The sequence below is a fragment of the Parus major genome, chromosome 18 (genome assembly GCF_001522545.3).
Source record: "Parus major isolate Abel chromosome 18, Parus_major1.1, whole genome shotgun sequence".
NCBI classification, from domain to species: domain Eukaryota; kingdom Metazoa; phylum Chordata; class Aves; order Passeriformes; family Paridae; genus Parus; species Parus major.
In genome coordinates, this window is record NC_031786.1 from 9,324,165 (window position 1) to 9,351,053 (window position 26,889).

The 26,889-nt window shown below is 47.7% G+C and overlaps 1 protein-coding gene across 2 annotated transcripts in view; it reads right to left on the bottom strand.

Moving 5' to 3' along the window:
* The window catches only part of GAS7 (growth arrest specific 7), an 83,125-nt gene extending 56,242 nt beyond the window's left edge, over nt 1-26,883 (bottom strand). For both annotated transcript variants that reach the window (XM_015645812.2, XM_015645811.2), the window contains exon 1: nt 26,668-26,883. In XM_015645812.2, the coding sequence (XP_015501298.1) occupies nt 26,668-26,850 (183 nt within the window). In that variant the 5' untranslated portion in view covers nt 26,851-26,883. The remainder of the gene's footprint in view (nt 1-26,667) is intronic.
* Between the last annotated feature and the right edge of the window lie 6 nt (nt 26,884-26,889).

The following is a 26,889-nucleotide window of genomic DNA, read 5'->3' on the forward strand; positions in this document are numbered from 1 at the left end:
GTGATGCCTTCCCAGTGGTGGAAAAAAAGCCAAAAAGGGTTTTATGCAGCAAAGTGAGGCAACAGGGAATGACACACATCAGTTCAATCCATGATGACTTGACCCTGAGGCAAGTTCTGCCTTGCTCAATAGAGAAAATGACTTCCCATTTTCAAACTGCAGGAAATCCCCATTCTCCTTCAAAGAAGGATCCTGGGGAGGAAACATCTGTGTGTTGACAAGCCTGAGCTCCCTGAAGATGTGTGGGCTTGCACAGTGTTCCAGCAGAGCTCAGACCAAGGGCAATTCCCAACACACAACCCCAGGGAAAAGAAAGCAAAACAACCCCAAACCCACAAGTTCAGGCCTTGAGCAACCTGATCTACCTCTGAACAAGGAGCTGGACCAGACACCTTCAAAAATCCCTTCCAACTTAAATTCTTCTGTGATTTTATGATCCTATTTCAGCAAAGCATGCAGTCTTGGAGCAAATGAAGAGGAGTCTCTGGCTGTGGGAAAGGGCTGGAGGGCAGCTTCAGCACACTCACCTGCTGCTGCCACCTGTCCAGTCACACTTGCAGACCCAGCAGCACAAGGAAAGGCCACGGTGCCCAAACAAGCAGCTGCCCTGCAGTGCTGGAGGATCACTGGTGACAGAAAGATGGGGAATTTATAGAGGGGAAACTCCCTGCAAGGAGGAATGCATTAATCTGCCCCAGAACAGCCTCTGTCCTGTGGGGAATGGCTTGTTCTGCACTGACAATACTGAGCTTATCTTTCTGTCCAGCTGCAGTGTGTGTGACCACTGAGCTTGGAAAAGGAGTGTGTCAGTCTTAGGGTATGGCACAGAAAAGGCAGAACCACAGAAGCATAGAATGGTTTGGGCTGGAAAGGACCTCAAAGCTCATCTCATTCCATCCTCCTGCCATGGCAGAGACACCTTCCACTAGCCCAGGTTGCTCCAAGACCTGTCCAACATGGCCTTGTACTCTTCCAGGGATCCAGGAGCAGCCACAGCTGTTCTGGGCACCCTGTGCCAGGGTCTCACCATCCTCAGAGTGAAGAATTTCTTCCTAAAAACTTATCAAAACCTGCTCTCTGTCACTCCAGGCCCTTATGCAAAGTCCCTCTCTTGCTGTCCTGGAGCCCCTTTAGGTACAGGAAGGTGCTGTATGGTGCAGTTAAAGAAATGGGGTCTCTGTTTGGCTTCAGCTGATGCCTGCACCAGCCTGTGCCCTGGCTCAGGAGGAGGCCTGGGGCACTCACAAACCCCTCAGCCCTACCCACAGCCTCTCTCTGCCTCATACTTTGAGTCATTCTGCATTTTGTTCATTTTTATGCAATCTTTCTTGCTCAACATTTGGTTTCCATGGAGTCACATACACTGTGTGAAACAGATTTATATATAGAAAGTGGAACGGGTCATATGATCTGTCCTGGTTGTCATGGCAACCAGCACAGCTCCCCTCGGGCTGAATAGGATGGCACATTCTGCTGGGGACAAGTCACCCTCCCTGGGTGGCCCTGCCTGTGCCACTGCCCTGCAGCCCTGCTGTGCCATTCCTCTGCTCTGGGCACTGGCTGTGGCCCTGTGCCACCAGCCCTGGTCCCCTCCCGTGCTGAGTTAGAGCAGCTCAGAGCGCTGAGGTTGAAGCTGTGGGCTGAACTACACCCAGCACTTACCCACATTCCAGTTTAATGGGCAGCTTTCATTTTTCCCAGTTTTAAAAGTCTCCTTGTGCTAATAAGTTTCCTCTGTGCCATGCCACTGCTTCACTCCTTCTTCCTAAATAACTCCTGCATCTCCATGCAGCTGCTGTTTCCTTGGATGCCATCTCTGCCACCTTCCCACCAGCCGATGGTGGCTGTGAGCAGGGGGAATGGGTGGCCAGCTCTCCTGTATCTCTGCACTCCTCTCTGTCTCGTTTGGCTGTGGAACACAGTGTTCATGCTTCCCACCCAGCTCTGCCTGGTCTCCAGCCAGATCCACAGCTGCCAAAAGCCTCCCTTCTCGCCCACCCAGGTCCCTGGCTGTGGCACAGGCATGTGCCCAGGACTTGTCTTTAATGTAACATACACGAAAAGCACAGTGTTAGCAGAGAATGTGCCTCCTGGGACTAGTATATTTTTCTCCATCAGTACCATAAATGAGGAAAAAACAAACTGTTTCTGAAGGATACAGGACCCAGAGAGACAGACTGGGTGATGTTTTCTGCCTCGGTGCTGTGTGAGAGACCAAAATGTGTGGGAAGAGAAATGCTCTGATCTGTAAATCCCATCCTGACCCCTTCAAATTAGGGGCTGTCAAACCAGAAGTGAAAAATCCAAGTAACTCCAGTGCAGCTCAGTCCTCTCCTTTCCTTCCCAACATGTGCCTGGTGCACAGAGCCATGTGCCAGACTGGGAGAAGTCACAGCACTGAGCTGCAGCTGAGCCTGGCCCCTGTGGTGGGTGATGTGGGACTCCTGGCACCAGGTCTGGTCCAGATCCTACCACAGACGATGCTCACTCCCTGGCAAAGCAACAGTTCAGGGAGTGCTTGGCAATAGCAGTCAGTGGGTTTTGGCTGAGGAGGGAAGCTAGGCAGGTGTAAGAAGTGGGAAGCATAAGAAAGATGGAAGGGTTGAGATTCAGTGTGGAGAAAGAGCATTGGGAGTAGGGCCCTGATTTGAAGAGGGTGGTTAGCAAAAAGACAATAAAAAGCCTTTGACAGCCAGGATTTGGGGAGTGGAAAGTGAGCAGGAGGGTGAGAGCATGCAAAGAACAGCCCAGCTGTCAGCCTTCTCCAGCCTTCTCACCACTTGCTCTGCCTGAGCTCTGCTCCCTTTCCTGTGCTCCTTTCTCTGGGTGCTCGCAGGGGGTGACTGCATTCAGCACTTTGTGACAAGGGTGCAGAGATCTGGCACTGAAAGATCAACCAAGGGGGAAATGAAGGACCACCCTCTCACCAGGTGCCAAGGACCACAGACAGCCAAATGGGAGTAGTGTCTTTTCTAAGAAAGCCCACCTAGAACACAGTGACAATAATGCACCCACAGGGAGCTCAGGAATCACCCCCAGGAAAACACACGATTGTTTTTCCCTTCTGTGCTAACAGACAAGTGACTTAATGGACACATCTGTCCAATTCCCTTTGAGCAGCCCCTCTCCTGTACCCAACTGAGCCATGCATGGACAGGTGATGGCCAGACTGACACCGAGCAGGAAAAAAGCTGTGGGCGGTCACATCAGGCAGCCACAAGGAGTTGGCACTGCTGGATGCAGCTTCTACATCACGCCCTTGGAAGGCCAATGAGGGGTCATGTAGACAGACTTCTGTGATATTAGGAAAAATTTCTTCACCAAAAGGGTGGTCAGGCACTAGGAGAGGTTGTCAGGGCAAGTCATAGAATCACTGTCACTGGTAGTGCTCAGACAATGTGCAGATGTGGTGTTTAGGGGTTCAGTGCTGGACTTGGCAGCGCTGGGTTAATGGCTGGACTTGATGATCTCAGAGGGCTTTTCCATCCTTAGGGAATCTGTGATTCTATGAAGGGCCCAACTCCACACACAACAGAGCAGAGAGGAACGGGAACAGAACACAGAGGGACAACGATGGGAGCGGAGATAACCTAATCCCACAAAGACAGCACTCTGTGCAGTCACCCTTGTGGTGAGAGCCATCAGGCCCTTGGTCTGGGGTGAAAACCAGCACAGTGAGACACAGGAAAGGTTCTCTAGACCACACACTGATAGAGAGATGCAGGGAAAGAGGTATTATTCACCTCTTTCCTCATCTGACACGGGATGATTAGGGGTAGATGGTTAGAGGAAGAAACAAAGGTGGGGCAAGGGATGAAACCAGTGAACGGTAAGGAGGATTCAAGGAACCAGTGAAATAGGCAGCTGGTGATGACATTTATTTGCCCATGCCCTGACTGATGACTGCACTCTGTCCTGTCTAAGGTACTGAAGAGAAAAAGAGCAGACCTTGGCATCAACATGTGGCCTTGGATACCTCTGTGGGAAGTCAGCATATGAACCATCCAGAAGGTAAAAGTCCAGTGAATGAATGCCAGGAAGGACTGGGCTGATACCTCTTACCCATTCCCAAGCATATCTGTGACCAGCTGTCTCCCTGAAACATGGAGCAAACCCTCCCAGCAGCCAGTTTCCCTGTAGGAGTCAAGGAGTTTTTCTAAATTAGCTGTAGTCTTTTCCTTCTTCCTCAAAAGAAATACAGAAGTTAGCACTCTCCCATTCCTCTGGTTTCCTTTCAGCACCAATGTTTCTTGCTGTTCAGAGAGTTAACATTTGGAATCCCATTTGCAGCTAGCAGAGTGGGTATAGGCTCTGGAGGTCTAGGCATGGTTCACCCGCCAGGAAACAACCAGCACACTGAGTGCCCTGCTCTGCTACCTTTCTGTCATCAGAAGATCAAGCCATGCTGTCTCCCTATCACAATGTCTCAAAATAACAGGATGTGGCCAGTTGGGACAAAGCTGATTTCCCAAGAGATCCAGAGCCTCCATGAGACAATTTCATGTTTCTATGCAAAAGCTCTGCATGCTGCTGTGTAAACTCAGCCCACTCTGATGTGACAGAGTTTTGACAAGAGCTACTTGAGTCCCAGCCCCATCCCCTCAATGGGAATGGAGACCCAGAGCTCTGCCACAGGCTGTCATGAGCTGGCTCTCTTGGATACTAAGGCTTCCCCAAGCAGGAGTTATCACACCATGGCTTGGTAGGGTAGGAATGGCCAGAAGGAGATGAAAGACTGGGGATGAGGCAAATGCCAGCCCTCCAAAACCCTGGGCTGGATGTGTCCTGTGCCAGGGAAGCCCAGGAGCAGGCAGGAGCTCTCCTCCCTTCACTGTGGAACCCCCAATGCTCCAGGGGAGCTGAGGTGGGACCTGCAGGTTGTGCCAGGAGTGGGGGAATGGCCGGAGCCCCTGGCAAGCAGCTGGGAATGGAGCCTTTGCCTGACCAAGGGCTCAGGGTCCCGCAGGGCTGAGCAGGGGGTGTTTGGTCACCTGGGGACTCTGTAGGAGCCAGAGAGCAGCAAGAGACCCCAAATCACCACTGCAATGGGTAAGTGGATTGTAGGGCAGCTCAAGCCCAGAGATTCCTTTGTTCGAGGTCTCTCCCCAGGGCTGTTTCTAGCACTGTAACATTCAATTTTAAAGTTATTTTTTCCCAAAATTGGATGCCTGAGACTCTGTTGTGTGAAACCTGGAGCAGAGAAGTTTTTTTACAAGCCCCACCCTTCTCAGGAGGCATGTGCCACTCTGTCTCTGACACCAGCATCTGGTACGAGGCAGAGCACCAGGGCCAAGTACTCTGAAAGGCCTTGTTGTTCTGGGCATCCGGGGACAACAGGGCCATTGTTGAGCAAACCTTGTACTGTCAGAGTCACCCCCAGAAGCACAGGGAGTCACAAGTCCAGAGCAAGCCAGCTGCAGCATTACTGCTTGTCTCCAGTTTGAAATGACCTGCTGTGGGGACAAATCCCTCCCTGAGTGGCTGCAGAGTGTGGCACACCAGCTCAGATGGTCGGAGGCCCGAGAGGCAGCCAAAAAGCTGTGGGCATGCTGATTGCTCCAGGTGCTCTGCCCTGGAAGGGTGGCTGGAAGCAGTTATAAAAAGAAACTTCCCACAGACTTAAATTTGCTGTCTGACCCCTCTCCTTGGGCTGTGGCATGAAAAAGGGGGATAGAAAAGTCACCCTCAGCAGGCTTGAGGGCAAACAAAGAGCTGGGCAGCATGGCTGCCTTCTGGAATTCTTGTGCCTGTGAGTGCAGCTGAGTTTGGAGCAATGGAACATCTGGGAATAATGCCAAAGGTTTTAATGTGGGGCCTCCAGCCTGTGCACTGCAGGAAACTCAGAGCACTCTTCTCTCTACCTGTGCTGCTATCTTTCTGCAGCATCCTCTGCAATTCCAGCAGCTGGATGCAATTCCAAACAATGCAATTCCAACATCCTCTCTCCCATCTGTGCTGGGGCATGCCTTCATGTGCTTGACTTCTCATACATCACTAAGGTTTTAACAAGCCCCATTCTACTGCTGGGTTCTGCAGTTTCCCAGACACAATAAAATCACTTGGTAACAGCTAATAATTAGTGTCCTTTCAGGAAAGAAGGGATTCTCCCTTAAAATACACAGGCTCCCTCCCACATGCACACACAAGCATGCATAGCAGAGCTAAGGCACAGCAACCACAAACCTTGCTGCAGTCATCTGCCAAAAACATGCATTTACAGAAACAGTTTGCAGCAAGTAACGTATCTGTAAGTTAGAAAAGCAAGTAAAAGCATCATAGATAAGTTTCTGGAGATCTTGTCAGGTAGTGTATTCTCCTAGCAGCTAGTGTATTCTCCTTTTCATGAGTAGTTAATAAAAGAACATTCTGAGAGTGTCCAAAGAATTATCCAAATTAGTTTGTAGTAATTAGTCTGTATTTATCATAGAATCACAGAATGCTTCAGGTTGGAAGGGACATTAAAGCTCATCCCATTCCAACTCACTGCCACGGGCAGGGAAATCTTCCACCAGACCAGACTGCTCCAAGCCCTGTCCAACCTGGCCTTGGACACTAACAGGGATAGGGCATTAATTTATTTTTAACTACTTTTAAAAAGACTTTAACTAATCTTGTCTCTTTTAGGAAGAATGTTGGACAAGATGCCTGAGAACCTTACATTTAATGATCTGCATTTCTGATAATTTTATTACAAATCTTATCTCAAAATCCATGAAATTAAAACAAAATTGCAATAGTTTACTCAGATTCTGTTCCTGGCCCCAGGCCCTAAGCAATCTGGCATATTATAACTACACTTTTCTCCCCTTTAAAATGAAATGGGCTTCCTCCTGTTGCTGTGGTTGGGCAGATCCCCACATAATGTGCATTACTACTTTTTCAAGCAGCAACCTTTTATTTACAAACACCCTCAATTTTTCTTGAATGGTGTTTCCCTGCAGAGGAAATCTGTTCCTTGGATTAAATGGCCTTCCACGACCAAAACTTTGGGAACCTCAGATGCAGAGCAAGCAGTGAAATGGCCAAGATACAAAGTGCTGCCAGATGCACATTCCTGCGCCCTCCCTTGTAATCTCTCTCAGGCGTGGGGAATGTGCCTGTTGTGCCTGTAACCCCGCAGCACAATGCACTCACACAGACACACCACCTCCATTTCTAGCTTTTTGTCGCTGCTACAAATCTTAACAAACGAGCAAACAAACAAACAACAAAATAAGGCACGGGAGGAAGGCATTCTGACTGCTTGGCACGCCTGAAGGAGGCTGCAGGAGCCCCGCACACCCTGCCTGCTGCTGTGGCCAGACAGACGGACAGACAAACAGGCAGATGGACAGGCAGCCACTGCTGCTCTGAGAGCAGGGCTGTGTGCCCGTGCCTGCTGGCAGGACAGGGTGACACAGGAAGGACAAGGGACTCTGGGGGCAGTGTGGAATGCTTGGTGCCCCTCGCAGCTGGGACAGACTCCTGCCAGGCTCAGCAGGAAGGGAGAGCCCCACTGACACCAGTTACCGCATCTGCAGCATTCTTCCAGGGGCTCCCTCTCTAAGTATGCCAATGTGGGTCTGCCTTTGTACCCTGACAGAAGACTGAGATGTGTCTCAGGGAAATCCTCTCTCCCCAGCAGGCTCAGGGACTCTGGAGGTTGCTCAGCCATGACCACACATTATCTCTGCCTGGCTGCCTCAATCCTCACCCACTGCCAGGTCTGGACAGCCACATCAGAGCTGTTTGCTGGGCTGACATCAAGGGCAGCCAGTGTGTGACATCCAGGTAAGGCTGAACCCTGAATCAGCCCTTGGTGGGCAGAGTAGCGTCTCCAGGGCTCTGCAGGAGCTGAGCTTCCCTCTTCCCTGTGCTCCTGGAAAGGCCAGAGCTGGTTCTCATCCATCCATCAGCACCAGTGGCTCTCTGCAGCTGCTGTCCCCTCTCCAGCATCCCTGCACATTCAGCACTGCTCCTTCTTCTGGCCTTTCTGATTTGGAGGAGTACACAAGCAGAGGACACCTGTGTGTTTCCCCCATGTACAACCTTCCCAGGGCTGTAATGTGAGCAACCATTTCACCAGGCCAGACAGTGAATTTCAGCCTCTTATCTCTGGCTGAAATGAAAGGGTTTTTCATGTTTACCTTCTAACTAGTGGCCTACCTCTGAGGTAAAAAAACCTGTTCCTTGTCCTCACAGCTGCTGCTCCTGGCTTTCTACACACTGAAGGGAGCTCAGATCTCATTTTCCTGGTTTAGCTCTTTTTAACGAAACTCCACCATACAAACATTTCATCTGAGAAGAAGAATATCCAGGCCACCACATCTGTGCAGTGACATCCACTCAGTCCTGATCCATATGCAATAATAACATTTAAGGCAGCAGACTGCCAGTGGTGGGGAGGACTGCAGAGATGAGGGATGGCAAAGTAAAGAGCTGGGAGACAGCAGTGGCAGCTGAGCAGGAGTCCTGCTGGTGGGACATGACCAACTGCATCTGGCTGAGACATGAGCAGAAAAAAATACAGCAGCCAGAAACACCCAGGAAATACCAATTCAATATTCAACTTGGAAAAAGTGTAAGTAGGAGAAAACAGCCCCCCACAAAAAGCCAGCCCAGGGAAAATCTCTGGGAACGGTTATTGATGAATTTGAATTTGCACTGTGCAGTAACTGAGCATTCTCAGAACACCATGAGTGCCACTGGGTCTCCTCCACCCTCTCTCTTTTCCCAGTCATTCTCCAATCCCACTAACACTGGTTGAAAGAAGATGATGAATAAATTGGCCACTTTAAAACTGCCTGGCACCTCAGTTCCTGTGACTTTCCTGCCAAGAGGATGCATTTCCAACGTGGTCCAGACACTGTGACCTCCTGCATACTCCAGATTCTTCAAACAACACTCTCAAAGCAGATAAAGAAAATATATTGGTTTGATTGCTCTACACCCAGCAAGTTAATCTTGTTTATGGAATTGGACATTTCAATATCTGTCTTCCTCCTATGTCCATAACAGCATATAATCACCAGTTACTGCTTCAGTGAATTTGAATAATTGTAATATGGAAACATCAGAAGTCATTGGGACTGGGGAGCTTTTGTGCTTGGTACTAGGCATGTAAGAGAATGAACCTTTTAGACTGCTTTTAAATTAAAAAAAAGCTGTTAGTTATTCCTATGACAAGTATAGAAGTGTAGGCGCAAAAGTAGATAAAATCAGCAGAAAAGCATTAACAGTAACAGGAAATATTTTGTAAATGTATATTAAGAGGAAGGCTAAATAAAAGAACAAGTTGAAGCTAGGCAGAGGAGAGCTACCCATGAATGACCATGTTCAGGATATTTAACAAAATGTCATTTATTAATAAAGTCCTCTATCATCAAGTGGCTCTCACAGTTAATACCAACAACAAATATTTCAGCCTCAACAGGGAAAGAATAAGTTGGAGAGCCCTGACATTGATAGAATTTTGAAGAACTGGCTCATAAATCTCAGAGCATTTGCTAATCTTCTCTGAGAATCCATGGAAAATCTGGTCCAAAAGAAAGGAAAAACCAAAGATCTATAAAAAAATGACCTGAACGGAAAGAGAGGAAAGTAGTTTAATGCAGGCAGAAATAATGAATGAAATGGGAGTGTCTCGGATATACCATCTATCTGCTGAAAAGAAAAAAGGGTGGTTTATTCTCCCATCCTGCACAGGAGGGAGAAAAATGAATTTAACTTGCACAAGGGAAGGTTCAGGATGGAGGTGGTGTTGAAGCCACAGTAAAAGTTGAACTTCTTTAAGGAAATATCAAATAACTATTTATAAGAAATGATGTAGGTATTATTCAGCCTTTCTGAAGCAAAGGAGTGAGCCTGTGACTCGAGTATGAGGTACAGATATGTGTCCTCAGCAGCTGTTTCCAAAGATTACACCATGCTAACACTCCACTGGGAGATGGTTTGGAATGGACACATTTGATACGAAAATAGAAGTATTATTTAAAGTATGACATCATGTATTAGAAAGAAAATAAAATCTAATAGAAATAATCTCATAATCTAAGAGGAAAATGCTACTTAGGAAAGATCAACACTTGAAGCTGAAAGTTAAGAATTGGTGGGGAGGATGATAGAATCGTTCTGAAATGAAATGAAATAATACTGATATAACACTATCACAGGGAAGGTGCTGTCTGCCCACCCTGCGCCACCTGGACATCATCATCTCAGAGAGGCATAAATAAATCACTCCTAGCCTATAAACCCTCTCCACATGAACCTCTGCAAGCTTTTGCACATGAATTATGGTAGTATTTGCAGCTGAGGTGTTTTGAAGCCTGGGACTGCAAAAAAACAAAATAAAAAATTAAGCCTAGGGAAAACAAGAAAGTTCTGTTGAGTCTGCCGATTATATTCCACAACTTTAGATGGGATTTTTAAGCCCATGGGGTTTTAAAGTCATATGCTTTTGTGAAAAAGGTAGAATTAAATTTTTAATCTAGATTTAAAAATAAATGGTCATAAATTTCCAGATCACGAGCTGCTACCCTGTGAAGAGCAGGAAAAAACAAGTATTGCAGCACAGCTTTTGGCCCAGGTAATCCAGGAGTCATGGAAACACTCTATTGATATTTCCCAGAGCACCAAGTTCTTACAGGGTCCTTTCTGTCAGGAGCTTGTCCTGCTCAGGGCACCTCACTGTTTGTGCTACTTCCCTTCTGAGATTTCCAGAGAAGTCCTGGGGAAGCTCTCTGTGATACCTGCAGTTCTGCACCCAGCTGCCTGAACACTTGTGCTGGCCTCAGACAGATGCAAGGCGGGGGGAAAAAAAAATAATTCTGGGAAAATTTAATTCAAACTCAAGAGCTGCTTTCTGGGCTGTAAAAATCGTATTTGCACCTTCCTGCTCTGCCACAGCAGCTTTGTTTGTGGAGGAGGGAGTGGGGAGGCTGAGCACAGCCCTGCTCGAAGGCGGGTCCCACCTCCTGGACACCAAACCTTGGCCTCGTGCCCGGGAAAGAAGCAGGACGATGCAGAACAGATGCTGAATTCAAACTCCAGATTGATAACAACACCCTCAGGCTCCTGCTCTCTGACTTAGCAAGAGAAGAACAGCTTGGCAAGACACAAAAACTACATCTCAGTGTGGTTCCTTGTGGGGATTGCCACACAGCCTCTTTTGAGCATTTCCACAGGCAGAGCTGCTCCATCCTCTTGCCTCAGGATTGCAGACCTCAGCTAAGCAGGTGCTCACAGCTCTGATCACCAGGGAGAAAAAGACAGCCTGGACATCTGAAAAAGCACTGGGAGAGACTGACCTCAGGAGTTTCTCTCCCTCAGTTGGCTGTAAAGGAATCAAAGTGTTTTGTGGTTTTGAAATAAGGATGAACTTGTTCTTCACTGTCTGCATGACTGAGAAGTTCCTGCCCCAAGGCTTCTCACCTGTCCACACTGGAACACTACAGCACAAACAATCCTTGAAGCTTATGAGAAACATGCCATTTCCCTGGACACCCTGTACTGGCACTTCTGATGGTGCCCTGGGGCAGCAGGATGGTCACAGCACAGCACAGCAGTACCCTGAGGAAGTATGTGGTGCTTCACTTCATGCAGAGAAGAAACTGCAGCCATATCTAGCAGTTTCTGCCCTTGAGCTGCTCACCTGGCACAGGAGGTTGGTTAATCCTCCTCCCCTGGAGACTATAAATGATCCAGTGGACACCAAACACACACAGCCCCCATCGGGCATGGAGGCTGCCAGGAGGAGCCCTCCTGGCATCCAGAAGTTTTCCACTGGTGAGCTCTGGGCAGCTCCTGCCAGGTGTAAACCAACACTCATCCCCTCTGGAGAAATCAGCATCTCTTGCATCATCTGTACAGAAGGGCTGGACAGCTCTGTCAGGAGGTGGAGATAACCTGCTTGAGTAGCACACCCACATGGCAGTGACCCAGCTGAGGTCTGGCTCTGGTGCCATCTCTAACACCTTCACACCTGTGTGCTCAAACTGCTCCAGCCCCATCCAGAGAAGCACAGGACACATTCAGCACTCCTGGAGACCAGGCTGCTGCAGCCACAGGGGAACAGGGCACTGAGGTGGCTGACAACAGGGTCTGGCCCCTCAGTCCACTCCCAATGCCCACTCTGAACAGGTTCTGCTGCTCAGTGGCCTTGTGAGCTCAGAGCACACAGAAGGTACCCCAGGAAAACACCAGCGCTGAGAGCTGGGCCAGTGCAGCAGGGAGGTTCAAGAGGGCTGCTGCTGAGTGCAGATGGGGTTAAGGAGGCACAAGAGGAGTTTCAGGGGAGCCCAGAACAGCTCAGGTCTCCAGCATTGCCCTGTCTTCACCTGCACAGCCCAAACATCCTTCACATAACTCTAAATATTTCTGTGCCTGCTGCTGAATTGGAACAGTCAGAGCTTTCCAACAGGCTGGGATGTGCAGGATGGCTGTGCCTGTGGCTTCTGGACACACACTGCCCTCCTGTGCAGCCCCACCAGAGCAGTGCCTGCCTCCCCCAGCCTCACTGGCACTTCAGAGGGGTCAGCAGTGCAGCTCTGTGCTGCTCATTCCAAGTTCCTGTAATTGACTGGATTAAGGGGAAAAAGTTGGTAGGATTACAGGAGGAATTTTTTGGTGAATTTTTCACAGCTGCAGGGTCTCACCATGTGAAAAAAAATAAAACATGTTTTATTTGAGGGAAATCTGAGAGGTTATCTTGGTTTTGACCTCACTCTAGTAATTGTCTTGTATGCTTAAACATATTGAATCCAGTGCCTAATTAATCACACTCTGCTACACAATGGCAGCACATTTCAGTGTATTATTTTCTTCAGAATAATATGGTTTAACAATATAGAGAAGTGAAACTACACTGAAATGTGTGGTTGTTGTTCCTAAGGCTGGGCTCCTGAGAGAGGGAACCTCTGGAGCTGAAAGATATTTTCTCAGCATGCTCTGAGAAAAAGTAATATATGTAACATTTCATGATCTCCACTGAAAGAGAAAAGTCTTTAGACAGGAAACAGGGCTGAGATCAAAATTAGTGTTACAAGAATAGCTTTCAGATCTGGCCTGCACTTTTCTGGGGTGGTATATTTAACTCCTTCAGCTGAAGATATTGCCTTACTACTGCTGGAGCTGCAGCCTAGCAGAGAGAGGGGAAAATGAACAACAGTGAAGAATTTATAAATGCATATATTTTATTTGGTTATAAATAAATTTCTCGCCTTGAGAAAAAAACATTGAAGTTGTCAAGGAAGGCAACATCATAAATAAAAGAAAACGTTTACAAGAGAGGAAAAAATTGTGTCCTACATTGTGATGAACAGTAAATCAATTGTACTCCTTAGGAACATTCTGGTAAGGCAACTGAGGTAGTTACACATTATGTGATAAAGAGGGACAATTGTTGCTCTCCACAGAGCAGAATGAGACATCTTAGGTGTAAAGGCTATCAAAAGCCAAGCTGTAACCTTATTTATTAAAAGCAGTAAATACAAGGAAGAAGTATTTTGTAGGGTTTTAGCTGCACTGCATTTCAAACCATAAGAAGCTGGTGGGCATCTGCCCTTTGAGCTGTGTGCCATGCAAAGAGAGAGACAATGACAAACCATGACCTCAAAACAGAGTGGTGCCAGCCCTGGCAGGCAGAACCCTTTGTGGCATCTGCCTGATGATGCTAATTCAGATTTCTGTGGGGGTTACAGGTGTGCACCCCAAGCAGGTACCACCCAGAGATGCTGAAAGGAGCAGCCCCGAGACCTCCCTCACACAGAGCTCAGTACACAAAGCTCAGTAGCCACAATCATTGCTATCTGCAAGAAAAGACTGTATGAGGCTCTCTCTTGGTGGTGAGGAGCAAACATCCCACCTCAGCACAGGGAGGGGAAGGCCTGTGCAAGTCACATCAACCTCCCCAGAACACTTCTGCCATGGGGAAGGAGTAAAAGGTTTTCAAGCTCACTTTCCTCTAACCACAGGCAAACATTGCATCCTCCAGCACTGAAAGCAAAAGCGAATTCCCTACCACCAAAGTGAATGTTGGGATTTGTTCATTCCAGGGCCTGACTCTGGGCTGGAAATAGTCTGTAGCTTCTGAGGGGCTCTTCACAGGCTGCCAGGACACAGCTCTGACCCAGCCAGGGCACTGGAGCTCCTGCTGCAGGAGGCAGCAGAAGGGAGGAGGAGGTTCAGCCCTGCAGCTCTAACACCACTGCATACATCAGGGACACTTAGACAGAGCACTAACCAGTGCTAACAAAGGGACTACAGCCATTCCTGCTCATGTATTTCTGATTCTAGAATCATAAAAGAGGCATATCCAAGATTCACATCTCGCCCAGCAAAAAGCTGCTTTCCTTTTTTTTTTTTTTCCTTCTGCTCAGTGCAGGCAGTTTCATTCCATGTGTCACCAGAATCACTGTGTGCAAGCTTCTAAGACTGTGATACAAAGACCTTGCTGAGCATCACTGGGTGGAGCCCTGTGATCAAGTTCTCTGACCTAACTTAGTAAAAAATGCAGCCAGAGTTGAAGCATTCAGCAGTTCTCAGCTCCTTTCCCCTTTCATGTGCTACTTGTGGTCTCCATCTGTGGGTTCCCTGTCTTCCATGTGGGGCTCCAATGTGGCCAGCAGACCTGCTCTCCTACTCCAGCAGAGTCCCACCCCTGAGATGTGGCAGTCCCACGCCCAAAGTGACAACATTCCCGAGGAGAGCATCAGAGGCATGCTGGAAGATGCCCTGCTCCTGGCCACAGTGATCACAGCGTGCTGGGAACAGTGATTTACACCACCAAAATCTCCTTCCCAGCACTGCCAGCAAGCTGCACAGCAGAATTTGCCACGGTCCCATCACAGAGATGAATTATGTTTCTGGCCCGTGATTATGTTTCTGGCAAGCACTGAGGGAAAGCTTTGTCCCCCACCAAAGATTCATATTCAGCCTTAGTAAATCTGGTGAAGAGAAGAGGAGGGAGCTGGAGTGAGGGAGTCCTCAAACCCTGGGGCAATGCTCAGAGGAACTGTGCACAGGGCTTCACTGACTCAGGTTCGTTGCAAAACTATTTTCCAAAAGATGATTTAAACATGATTTCTTTTTGAAAATACTTGAAGTTCCGTTCTTCATTCCCTAACAGACTGAGGTTATTCCCAGTCTTCATTTGGTCTCAGTTATCGCTGTGATCATCAGCAGTCTGCAGTGCAATGAGACAAGTCATAGGCTCTCTTCTAAATCTTGCTATTGAGAGTGATTACTTGGCCTTGGGTAATGAATTAGTCCTATTATACAGCAGCTGGCACAGTGGAAGCTAATCTGCTGCTCAGGCAGCTCATTACATGGGCAGGGCTGGAACTGCTCAGCTCTGTGCTGCACACACAGCCTTCAGCAGCATTTTTTAACTGAATTCTGCACACAGTTCTTCAGGACTACAAAACAAACTACATCTATCAAATCAGTTTTTGTCTGTTCCTTTCTGAGTTAAGCGTTTGCTCACCCCTTGGAAATACAACTCCTCTTCTGTGCAATTTCTACATGGCACTTTGCCATATCTGTATCAAATCCAAACTCTGTTAATTCTTCATTCTCTGTCAACCCTTGCAAACTCTGTCACTCCTCATCTCCATTTTTCTCCTCCAAACTCCTCTGTACTAATTATTCCATCTACCCCAGTACCACAAGCTTGCCAGCTCTGCCTCTTCCATAACCAAATTTCACTTCTGCAGCAAGTGGAACTGCTCCTGTACTGCACCAGCTTGTCACTGTAGGTCTTGCTTTGTGGTTTTGTGGCAATGGCTCAAGGAGGAGCATTTCAACACACGGCAACTGCAGGGTTTCGTTTTGGAAACATGAACAAAGGGCTAAATAAGTGAATTAGAAAGGATCAGGAAGACAAAGCAGATCCAGGCAGCCAATTTAAAAGAATGTTCTGAAAGTGCTTATAGATGACTACAGTCAAACTAAGCAGAATGACAGAATAAATTCAATAGCAATGTTGTAGCCATGGTGGTACTCTTGGGAGTGCTGGTATCTGCTGTCAGACCAACTATCACAGGTATACTTGTGAAAGAATAAACTCCTTTCTATTAAAAGAAGCAGACAAGGAGTGAAAAAACTACTGTACAAAATAAGAAACAGATAAATCAGAAGGCAAAGAGCAGAAGCAATAAGAGTCTTCCTCAAAACAAAGGTCTGAGGAGTGACGATGCCAGTCACTCAGACAATTCAGGAAAGTGAGAAATGTGTTGTAAATATGTTCAGGTTATACATGATTGTTTACATGAGCTCTGGTATGTCTTCAAAGAACAGGCAACAACACAGGAAACAAAACACACTAGGAATAAATGCAAAGTATTACATATGGAGTAATAACAGAAATCCTGTTGTACTTTTCATGTCTCAATGTCAAGCTCAAAGATCCTTGTTCCTTCCCTCAGACTTCCACAAAAGCTGGTCTTTTAGCAGCCCAGGGAGCTGCTCCACATTAACCCCTCCCATGCTCCCCATTCCACTGCTGAATTTTTCTCAAGCAGTCTCAGAGCTGCTTGGCCTGTCCCTGGCACAAGGGCTGTGAGAGGGAGAACAGGAGCCACAAGCCACAAGTGCTGAACCACCAGGAAGGGCACTGCAGGTGTAGTAAACAATGACATTTAACTCTGAGCTAGCAGATTTCAAGGAAGTTTTTATCATGATTCCAGGTAAAACATGCAAGTTTGGGAAGATCAAATGAACGACTTGAGACCTCTAATTCTTTGCCTCTGCTCCCTCCCCACTCTCACACCTTTCTCCCTTTTGCCCACTGCTGCACTTGCTGAGAGTGAGAGGGCATTTCAAAGATGAAAATTCAGTACTTCTGGGACAGCCTGGTTATTCCAGACTTTATTTCCAGCCCAGAGGAGCTCCTGCTTTCTCTCTGTGATGGGCTAGAGGCTTGCAGCTTGCCCCTGCTTTGGCAACGCTGGGCAGGGCAGATCCTCTGCAGCTTTCACATCTGCTGTGCCCCTTCTTTGCTGAAGATCACAGAATATTCCATTGCAGCATTCCATAGAACATCACACACCTTCCTTATGGACCTTGGTCTAATCCATTTTACAATACAGAACCCCAGGTCTTCCCAAGACTTATTAGTTCTAATTACCTGTTATTGAGGAGTTTTTCCACAGCACAAAGAGAGGCAAAGAACTGATGGACATGGGCACATGAGGTGATGGCCGGAAAAGGAGTTAAAATTGGAAAGATTTTGTTCCTGGAGACTGCAGCAGCAGAGGCCATTCCAAGTGCCACAGAGCTGGGAAAGCCCTGAGAGATCTGTGCAGTAAACAAACTCAGTGCTCAAACAAACACTGGAAGACCACGATGCTTTTGCTGCCAGCATCACAGTGGGAATATCTGTGGCTCAAGAACAGTCTGCACAGTCTACTCTTACCAACCACGAATGTAGGAAAAATGCCAGACAGGTCTCAAACAATGTCAAAGAAAGTTTTTCAACCTTTGCATCTGCACCTGTTGAGGAGCTGAAAGATTAGTGACCAAAGTAATCTGTCAGTCAGCCTAAATTAATCCTGAAGTGCCTCATGCTGATGACTGAGTACTGAGGGGACTGCTCACAAATGCTGACAAAAGTGGATGTTAAAAGACGCTGGCCTGTTCCGCTGCCAGATATACTCTACAAAATGCAGAGTGGCAGCTCCTGAGTAACCCATGGCACCCCTTTCTGGAATGTGCCAGCAAAAAAGCAAACCACAGATGTACTAGGCTAGTACAAAAGCTATTTTGATAGCATGATGTGGAAAACTGGATTACTAGTACAAGCAAAAAGCTTTCTCTGCTGTTCCATATGTCTGTAAAAGGATTGCTCCCCAGGGCAGTCACCACAGCAGGTACAGAGAAGGCACCAGGGCAGGGAGGGTGCTGTCAGGGAGTTTGTATGCCAGGAAAATGTACAGCCTGCTCTCCCTCTCCATCACAAGTGCACTTCTGCAGCTATGGCAGGTATGCAAGAGGCTCTCCCATGCCTAACCCTGTGCTACAGAGATTCAGGCTGCTCACCTGCTCTGCAGGTACAGGGCAAACATCTCAACAGCCCTGCCACATACCAGCCCTGCAGAGCAGCTCCTCTCAACAGGTAATGTTTTACACAGTGCTGTGACATAAAAAATTCCAATTGCTCTAAAGCATACTTAAAATTTTCAAGACAAACAGTAGTTGAAGCACAAAGTTGAAAAACAGTGGCTGAGCAAGCTGTTGGCCCTGGTTTCACACTGTTCTGCACACTCAAAGGCTCATACCAATAAAAGGGATAGGTAATTAAATATGGCAAATGACATTTTGAAGTGGCATGAACTGATGACATTGTGCAAAGCACAGCGTGGGGACCACCAATTCCATTTTGCTGCTTTCAGGTTTGCCCAGGTTCTCTTTCTGCCTGCAAAGGAGGAGTTGTGCAGGTTCCTGGAAATGAGCACACAGGGAGCAGCCACTGCAATCCAGCCCCAGCTTTTGGGAGGCTCCAGCAAACCTGCCTTGCACAGGGAACAAGGCATAGTCCGAGAGTGCTGGATGCTGAGAAAGCTGCCCAGAATGAGTGCTCCCTGGGAGTGTGAGAAATCAGAGACAGAAATATCAGTGCCTTATGTCAAACACTCCAGGACATAAGTTAGTAGTGGCTGGTTCCCTTTGCTCTCGATGGGGGGAACAGGATGAACACCTGCAAAGTGAGAAACTCCTGCTGCCCTGAGTTGCAGTGTGGCCACAATGAAAACAACTGCAACAGACCCAAATATTTTCAAAGAGAGATACTACCTGGTGCTGTTATTGTGGGGTTCTCCAAAACAGACAATGTTCTATCTTTGGGACAGCACTTGGTGTCAGCAAAATAACAAAAGCAAGTCCTGAGAACACACTCAGACACTTCAGATTCTGATAATGAGCATTGGGGCACATTACTGACAATAATGTGCTTCATGAGCATAAGCAACCATGGAAGATAAGGAATCATGGAGCATAAAACACAGGTTTAATCTGCTTAGTTAAATGACCAGTTAATTTTACCTCGTCATTTATCATCCCACAAGTGAAAGTGAAATAAGTAGAAAAAAACAAATCACATCAAAGCTGCCAGAATTTTCCAGTCTTGATTACAGAGCCAAATTTTCCATTTTGGACACCAAAGCAAAGATTTGTGTTTAGAAAATAAGTATTTGGCACCTTCTCATTATTCCTACTGTATCTTTTTAAACTACATTCAGTATAAAGTGTTGTGTGGTTCATTCATGTTGTGTTTGTGGCACAGCACTCAAGGCACTGAAGGTGCATTTTGCACCCAGGCTGGAAAGTGAGACTTGAGTTCCCCATGTTTACTGGTGCAGAAACCACTCTTGTATTTTCCTACAGGACATGTGCCCCATTCAGAGCACAGAACGAGCCGGAAATTCTTTAGGGAACTAGGCAATCTTCAAGTGAGTCTTTAAATGATCCACATTTTTCATGGTTGCTCTATATTCACCCTTAAATTGCAGGTGCACAGCAACTCATTTAATCTTGCACATCTAGAAGACAGATGTCTGCAGGGAGACTGTTTTTAGACTCTTTTTGTAATCCACAGGCAGAGATAGTGCAGTTTAAGCCTTCCATGGCACTTTTTCATCTTTTAGCTAAGGGTAAAGGAGAAACATCTTTAAAAATTCTGTCCCATGCAATTTTTCTAAGGTCAACAGTGTGACTGTTCTCACCTGCTCCAGAAGCAGCACCCATGAGCCCAGCTTCTGCAACACCCCAACTTGTGCAGGGGACAGAAGAGCTCACAAAAAATGCCACAACCATCTGTAAGATACTTCCCTTCACAATCCTTGGCTATTTATGGTACTATTAAATTTTTATATTTCATCTGTAACTTCAAGTGTGAGACAATTATCGCTAGATGGATAACAGGGATTGTGAACTGCAGCATCACATCCCCTTCATATTCTCCTGGGGCTTTAAATTCCATCAGAACCTTGATTAAAGAGTGATTTTCTGGCAGCAAAACATAATTTCCTCACTCTTTTATATTTGATTTCATTCACATTTGCCAGAAATATCAGTGGTCAGATGATCACAAGTTTCAACTCTAAAAAATACAGTTACAAAAAGTCAGAGAGAGAAAAAAGACCGTGTGAAACTAAACTTCAAGGCAATACCACAGGATTCTCATTGTCAGTCCTCTCATCAACACCTCACTTTGGACAACAGTTTGCTGTTGAATCACACAGAGCAGACCAGCCTCAGCACCCATAAGCACTGAACTTTGGAAACTTCACCTTTTCCCTGAGACAACATCCACATCTACATCCAAGTTCTATCCATGTTCCAGCTACAGCTGAGCAAATCTCTGCATTCATTAGGGACCCATCCCTGCTTCAAGAGAATGAAAACCAACCTTCTACAACCTTCTGCACCAGGGAAATGCCATCCCCACTTCAGCTGTGGTTGCTGCCCCAGCCCCACCTCCCAGGGGCAGCAGAATGTCCAGAACACTCAGGATGGTGTCACAAGCACCCCTGGGCAGGAGATAGGAATACCAATCCCAGCTTGGCAGTGATGGCATCCACTCTTTGGGCTCAGCACCCACAGCCTTATCACACCAGATTAAAGGGCAGATTCCTTCCCCAGCACCCAAGACTACAGATTGGAGCATTACTTGCTCCACAGAATATTCTCAGAAAAAAGCAGTCTCAGCAGTCACATCTATACCTGAGATCATCACACATCCCCTCAGTTCTTGTGGCTCTTCATGAGTTTTATGTTAAGCTGATTTTTGAGTGGGGAGGTGGAGGAACAAGAGAGAGTGAGACAACCAACTCCAAGGATGTAGAAGAACCTTGTGAGAAAGCAAAGCATCATTGCTGCGTGCAGGAGATAAGGACACCATGTACAAATAGCTCAGGGCTCAGGTACCCACAGCCATCCAGGTGCACACCCAACTTTATTCTCTTTTGTGCACCAGGAAAAGCTCTGTTGCAACAGATACCAACACACCCTCCTTTTAATATATATCACACACATCATACAGCCCCCATGACAGCAGAGAGCACAGAAATCTTCCACACATTCTCTTGTTATTACTAAATAAATAAAAACCATTTTAATTTCTGTGTATTCCTTTCATCCTTTGTCTCTATGACTCCCCAGGCACCACGAAGGAAGCAGTCTGTGCCATGCCATGCTTCCTGCAGCTGGATGTGCAACAACCTCCAGGCTCAGCTGTTTGCACATCTCCACTGCCTCAGGTTGCTTTAGGTGAGGTGAGTTACCCACTGAGTATTACACAGCAGTGGGAGCAATGAACCATCAGTCTGACAGCTGCAGGTGAAGTCTGCACCAGGGAGAAGCATTCCTTCCCTCCTAAGTGCCTCACAGTTCTGGTAAATCAAGCTGTGGAGAGTGCAGATAAGATCAGTGGCAGCTCCAAGTCCTACTCAGTCCAGCCCGCTCAGTCAGATTCCAGAGCCACCTCCATCCATTCTGGAAGCACACGCTGTGCTTCATACAGAGACTTACATCTGTGGGATGACTGAAGCTATAAAAAGTGCTGACAATTTCCAGCAAATTTGCATATGTTGCTGCTGCTGCTGCTTATATAAGTGATTTCTAGTTAACTACAAATACAAAAATCAAGGCCCAAAAATAGGTTTGCAAAGAAACCACTTGCAAATGTGACTGAATGATACATCTCTCCAACACTCCAGAAATCACTTGTCTAGAAAAAGCAGACGCAACAGAGGTTTCTCCAGAGGGTCCCATACAAAGCACCTCCTGGAATACAGATTACCCCACTTCCTCAACATCTCTGCTGCCCTGCACTGTAAAGTTTGTCACAAACTGGACCACCTGAGCCTTGTGCCAGGTTGCCCTTATGTCTGGAGCTGCATACATCTTTCTACACACATCATCATTCCAAGCTCCCTGATGCAGCTGTGATGAGGAGGCAGCCAGCCTCAGGATAAGAAACATGAGCTGTTGAGAAATCCCTCAGTGTATCACACACCACACTCCATTGGCTCTGTCTATACCATATACCACCTCCTCACCTGCATCTGCTCATCCTGCTCCAGCCTGGGAAGGACAATTGCTTAACCTGGGGCTGCAACAGTCTGGTACCGAGGGGACCTGTAGGGCTCTGCTCAATGGTCAAAAGGTCAGGCAAAAATCTAAAGCACACAGGACAGAGGAAAGGGTCAGAAAATCCCTGACTTTCAGGTCTCACAGCTGCCATAGCTATTAATCACCAAAGGAGGAGTGAGGGTTGAAGCTGATGGTATCTACTCAATAGGATATGGATACCAAGCAACAACATCCTCCTTCCCCAAGCCCTTCAGCTTGCACAAGGGTGCTGCTTGCTCATAGACCAAGCTCAGCCAAAGCAAAACCAAATGAATCTGACAGCAGTCTTCAGGATTCCTCTAGTGTCCATGGATTCTCATGCTCAGGAAATACTGCTTAGGGACCATTTTTCCATTAACCTACTATCTACAGCAGTGTAAGAAACTGTACTTGGTTTTCCAACATAAGGAAGACAAGGACACACTGGAGAGAGTCCAGCAATGGGCCACGAGGATGATTAAGGGACTGGAGCATCTGTCATACAAAGAAGGGCTGAAAGAACTGGGACTGTTTAGCATCAAGACAAGAAGGTTTGAGAGGGATGTTATCAGTGTGAATAAAAATCTGTCTGTGGGACAGTAAAAAACCATATAGACTGTTCTCAGTGGTACCCAGTGAAAGGATGAGGTGCAATAGGCACAAAAAAATCCCTTTAAAGGGACACAAATCCCTTTAAAGGGCACAACAAAAAACTGTGAGGGTGGCTAAATACTAGAATACATTGTCCAGAACAGTTGTTGTGTCCACCCTTGCACACATTAAAACCCTGACAGACATAGCCAGGCAAGCCAGACTAGCTGATCTCCAAAGGTCCTTTCCAACCCAGTGATTCTGTGATTAAAACCACAGCAGCCTCCTCAACTGCTCCCAACCAGCCCAGCCTCAGGGAATCCATCTGGAACCCCACCACGAAGCCGATACCCTCCCTTTCTCCCTTTGCTGTCTGCTTTTGATAGTTTTTTGGTTTGTGCTACCACTTTTGCTCTCTGACAGCAGTATCCTCTCCAGAGCTCACAGAGACATGCCATTTCTGCCTTGTCCCTACCATGAGGGACAAGGCAGAAATGTCCTCCAGTCCTCCTCCAGATCTGTTTCCATCACTGCCTTGAGCAGGATCCTCCAGCCATCACCATTTTCCTCTAACCCTCCACTCCAGGCTTGAAGCAGCCACAGGAACAGTAAACAAAAGGATACAAAATGTCTTTATCTCTTTACATCTCTGTGTCTCTTGCCCCGCATTTACCACATTTTTGGTTTTTCCCTTGATCTTGTGATGAATGAACTGAAAACACAGTTTTGCTAGCAAAAGAACACAGAATGTAGCAAAAGCACAGGGCTAGCTGCCTGTGAGGAGACCCAGGTGCTGTTGGTGGAGCAGGTTCTTCACAAGTCAACGACAGCAACAGGAACAGACACTTCTCCTCCTCCTTCATCCCTCAGGAACCAGCACACCACAGACTGGCTGCCAAAGGTGGGAGGGCTTCCCCTCCCCGCTGCTCTTCAGACCTTTCTCACTTCCCTCTTTCAGCTCAGGACCAAAACTCAGCACAGACTTTTGAACCAGTGCTGTCAGAGGACATCCCAAGGTTGGTAAATGTGAAGCCCTGTGAATGAGAAAATGCAGCCTTCCTGTCTAAACACAGTGCAGGCTTCAAGTCACAAAGGCTTCAGAAGAAGGCCACCTCGTTCTGGCAGCTCCCAGCCACCAGTGGACCTTGCTGAGAGAAGAAAGGGTGTGTGCAGGCAATGCCATGAGGGACATTCAGTCACTGCTATGACAGAAAATGCAGCCAGCTCTCCTTCAGGCTCCAGAGAGAGCACAAGTAGTTGTTGGGAAACTGGGCACAGGGAGATGAGGGCAGGACCAAGGGAAACAGTAACATCTTCCTCTTCAAACAACAATGTGTGATCAAGTTCAGCTGAGGACAGAGCACTGAACCATACTGAGAGCGGCAGGGCCAGGGCCACCCAAAGCCCATGGAAGGGCTGGATGGTACAGAGAGAAGACTGATGTCCATGGCCCCATCTGGACATGCACTGTGACAACCTCCCTGATGTCAGCTCCGATGTCAACGTGGCTGGGCAGGGACTCGGATCAGAGAACAGAGGAGAGTGTTTTTGTTGTGGTGTCTTTCAGTAAGATCAGGTCTCTGAGCAAGCTGCTTACCTGCACTCAAGGGATGAGCTACCTAGAGATAAGGGAAAGGCTACCTGAACAGAGCCATGAGAAACAGGCACACACAGAGCTTCCTTCTCACACATCTACTGTGATGTGTGCCAAGTACCTGTAATCCCATGGATTTGGTTAATTAGCTCTCATTTGATGTATTTTTAAATTCTGGCTCATAGTCTTTATTAGGTACCATCTCTGGAGAAAAGGAAAACATGCCAGAGTGAACACACTCAGCCCTTGCCATTTTTCTTGCCTTCTTTCTGAAGGTTTGCCCAAGAGAAAGGAGGCCAGGCTGTGTGGACAAGTGGTCTCCATCAAAGCTGTCAGTGGTACAGGAGCCAAGGGTGAGAAAGACACATTTGTGGGGCTGTGGGCACTGATCTGAGCATGCTGGAACTTGCTTGGGGAAAGTTCTTAAAGACTTAAGTGGGGAAATCAGAGTTTCTGAGAAGGAGATGACAGAAAAGCAAAGTTACGGTATTTGGAAGCAATAACCCACTGCCTCTGCTGAGCAGTCTTTCTCACATCTCATGACACATTTTTCCTCAAACAATTCCTAAATTCTTAGGTGTGTAAACATTTAGCAATTTGTGAAACTACAAACACTCACTTATCTCAATAAATGATCTTGTAGGTGGCAAAACTGACAAACAGCAGGACTCCCACATTCTGAAACTAGCGAGAGAAATCCCAAGTGCATCAGCTGCACAGGAAAGTCTGGCCTCACTCTTGTAGCACTGCATGGGCAACTCCTTCTACTCTCCTGGCTTTCCAGGAAAAATAGTAAGAAACAGAAAGTTAAAGGAAACATCAAAGATTTTTTAAATTTATTTGGACAAGAGAAATGAAAAGGCAGTGCCAGATCTGTGGGCAAAATGTCCTTTTGCACAGAATCCTTTGCTCACAGAACACTGCTCTACTTGCAGCCTGTGGGCAGGTTTTGGTCAAGACTCTGCTTCCTGCCTCTCTGGATTCCCTGGAAAGTGTGGATGGAAAACCTGGGATGGGTATTGCCCATAGGCCTTACACATAAGCAAAGCAAGGTGGCTGATTCCCCTTGGGAACCTGGAGGACAAACAAAGGCTGACCTGAGAAATGTGCTGTAAATGGCTTCAGCCCAGTCACCGCAAGGAGATGCTCCCAGACACCACTGCCATGTCCACAGCCTTGGTGTAAGATCCAAATGTCAACAGGACACAGCCAGCAAGGACAGGAGTCATGGGATCATGGTGAGTTCTTGCTTTAGTGCAGAGATGTTTCAGAATTCACATGCAGAGACTGTGAAGGCACTCTTCATGGACATATTTTTTACCCTCATGTTGTGTCTTGTTTGCGTGGACAGAAAGCCATAAACACATTCAGGCAGAAGCAGTCCCGAGGTGGGAATCCAACTGTCACCCCAGCTGTCAGGGCCCTGAAAATGACTGAAGCTGAGAGAAATTCTCCGTATCCTGACAGAAAGTCCATGGCCTTTGGGTCTCACAACCAACCTTAACCCTGCTAGGGCTCCCTGAGCCATGCCACAGGTGTGGCAGCGAGGTGTCTGCAGCTGGCTGGAGAACTGCTGCAACAGAGGCAGAGAAGAGACGGCTCCAGGGAGAACTTAGACAATCTTCCAGTACCTGCAGATACAGGGAGGGGACTTTTGACAGGGGCATTGGAGTGAAGGGGTAATGGCTCCAAGCTGAAGAAGGGCAGATTTAGATTAGACATTAGGAAGAAACTCTCCTTTGCAAGGGTGGTGAGACCCTAGCACAGGATGCTCAGAAAACCTGTGGCTTCTCCAACCCTGGAAATGTCCAAAGCCAGGTTGGATGTGACTTGGATCAACCTGATGTAGTGGAACGTGTCCCTGCTCATGGCAGAGTGGGTGTAATGGGATGATCTTCAAGGTCCCTTCCAACCCAAGCCATTCTGTGATTTCATGATTCCATACTGAATTACCTCTTCCACAACATAAAGCCACGACATGTTCAGTGAAAGGAAATGAGAAGGAGTGGGAACGGGTGAGGGAGAGAGGAGGGAGTGGAACTTGCCCAGCATCTGACCCTCATGAGCGACGGACAGGGGCTGCACCACCGCAGCCTCTGACTTCTGCTGCTGTTCAGCGACCGTGAAAACCCAAGCGTCCGGAGCAAGCCCGCAGCTCGTCACGCACCTGAGCTCTGCCTCTCCATGGCTACAGCTACAAGCACCAAACGCTCTGCTGCCGGAGCGAGGCCGGGCAAGTGGATTCTTACAGCACCCGGCAGCCTCAGCCCGGGGTGCCGGAACACCTGCCCGGGGCAGGGGCACAGCGATGCCGAGGGCGTTCCAACAGCAGCCCCGCGATGGCCCCGTGTGCCCCCGCGGGACATTCTCGGCCCCGGCCCCCGTCCCGGTCCTACCTCCAGCAGCTGGACGTAGCTGGCCGGGAACCAGCCTCGCAGCCCGTCTTCCTTCTGCCCTTCCCACCAGCCGCCGTCTGGCACCTGCAGCACCGTGATCAGCTCACCCGCCGCGAAGCGCAGCCCCTGCCGGTGCCGCTCCCCGGAGAAGGGGTACAGCGCCTGGCAGCGGGTCCCCGACATCCCTCCCGGACGCGCCCGCAGCCGCCGCCGCCGCTCCGC